At 51.6% G+C, this 1,544-nt stretch overlaps 1 protein-coding gene across 1 annotated transcript in view; it reads left to right on the top strand.

Annotated features, from left to right (window-relative positions):
• The first annotated feature begins 940 nt into the window (after positions 1-940).
• LOR (loricrin) overlaps positions 941-1,544 on the top strand; it is a 1,314-nt gene continuing 710 nt past the window's right edge. The window contains exon 1 of the mRNA XM_010857542.1: positions 941-1,531. Coding sequence (XP_010855844.1) covers positions 1,336-1,531 — 196 coding nt within the window. The 5' untranslated portion in view covers positions 941-1,335. The remainder of the gene's footprint in view (positions 1,532-1,544) is intronic.

The raw sequence follows: 1,544 nt of genomic DNA, 5'->3' as shown, positions 1-1,544 counted from the left end.
AGAGAGAGTATAAAACCTCAGAAGCTCCAGTGCTCCTCACACAGCCAGCAAGCATCTCCTCTCCTCACTCATCCTTCCTGCTGCTTTGGGTAAGTGTGAGTTCTACTGGCTCTCATCTTCCAAGTCGGTCTCGCCCAGGCTTGCATGGGCTAGGTGGACCAGGGGACAGGTGGGCAAGGCCTCTCTCCCCTTTAGGACCTACAGGACCTCTGCTCTTCCAACTGCATCCATGTTCAGAGGGGCTTCAGGCAGGAAAGAGAGCTGAGCTACTGCTGTACAGATGGTGTTTCTGATCTGGCCAAAATGTAAATGCCACAAAGACAAGACTATCTTCCTGTCTCTCTGGCACCCCTATAAGAGACATGGCCTGTCCCCGGCATAGAAGTGCATTCTGCAGAGACTGTCCCAGCAGCCTGTGGATGGGCTGGATGGACTTTGTGAATTTGTAAGGAAGAGAGGTTGAGTGTACTTTCAGAGAAAAGGAAGAATGATTCAGAGGATGCTGCAGATGGGGAGATTTTAGCAGTCATAAGAACCCATTGCTTGTTTTACACAAGATGTTCTGAGAGGGAAATGACTTGTGAGATGCTGGACACAATTCCTGCTAATTTGGTCCCCTCAACCCAGCTTGCCTCCTTGGCAAGCATTGCTTGATATCTCCTAGTCAGAGATGTTGGTCCAAAGGATCACTGGGATCCTTTCTCCTGTTTCCAGACAGGAAAATGGGGAAGACTGCCTTTTCTGGTAACTGGTGGGTGATCATGGCTGAGGTCAGTGGAACAGACCAAGAGTTTAAACTAATTCTGTTTTGCAAAGAATGGGGTGCAACAGCCCTCTAGCATTGGAACAAACCTCCCTCTGTTGTCCCAGGAGTGGATAAAATCCCCTACCCTAGGTGAGGTTTGTGGTAATTTTCCATTTGCACTCAGTGTTGGGATCAGAGAACAAGGAGTGAAATACTCGACCCATCTCATTTTACAGGAAATGAGGAAACAGAAAATGTGTGGGTCATTTGCCGGGAGATCACACAGCAGAGGCCTGAAGCAAAGCTGGGAAAGAAAGAGAAATGGGTACCACTAAGTGGGCTATTTAAAACTTGGTAAAGACTTTCTCAGGAGAAACACAACCCTTTTCTAAAAGCACTAATCCAGGAGTCCCAGCTGAATGCTCTTCCCAATCCGATCAGAAAGAGCATCAAGCCTGGCGGAGGCAGTGCTGCTCAGAGGATGATGGACGTTTCCATGGATGCAGCTGCCTCTGCCGCCGCATCCTTTTGCAGCTGGCCCACTGATGCTCTCTGCTCTCCTTCCAGGGTTCTGTTCCTCCTCAGACAAGATGTCTCACCAGAAAAAGCAGCCCACCCCTCAGCCCCCAGTGGGCTGTGGGAAAACCTCTGGCGGCAGCGGCGGCGTCTTCTATAGCGGCGGCGGCGGTGGCTCTGGTATCTGCGGCAGCTCCGGGGGTGGTGGCGGCGGCGGCTGCTCAGGTGGAAGTATCAAGTATTCCGGGGGCGGCGGCAGCTCCGGCTGCGAAGGCTACTCCTC

This window comes from Bison bison, unplaced genomic scaffold (assembly GCF_000754665.1).
Source record: "Bison bison bison isolate TAMUID 2011002044 unplaced genomic scaffold, Bison_UMD1.0 scf7180017864381, whole genome shotgun sequence".
NCBI lineage: Eukaryota > Metazoa > Chordata > Mammalia > Artiodactyla > Bovidae > Bison > Bison bison.
The sequence above is the reverse complement of the archived record's forward strand: the minus strand, read 5'-3'. Positions and strand labels throughout refer to the sequence as shown.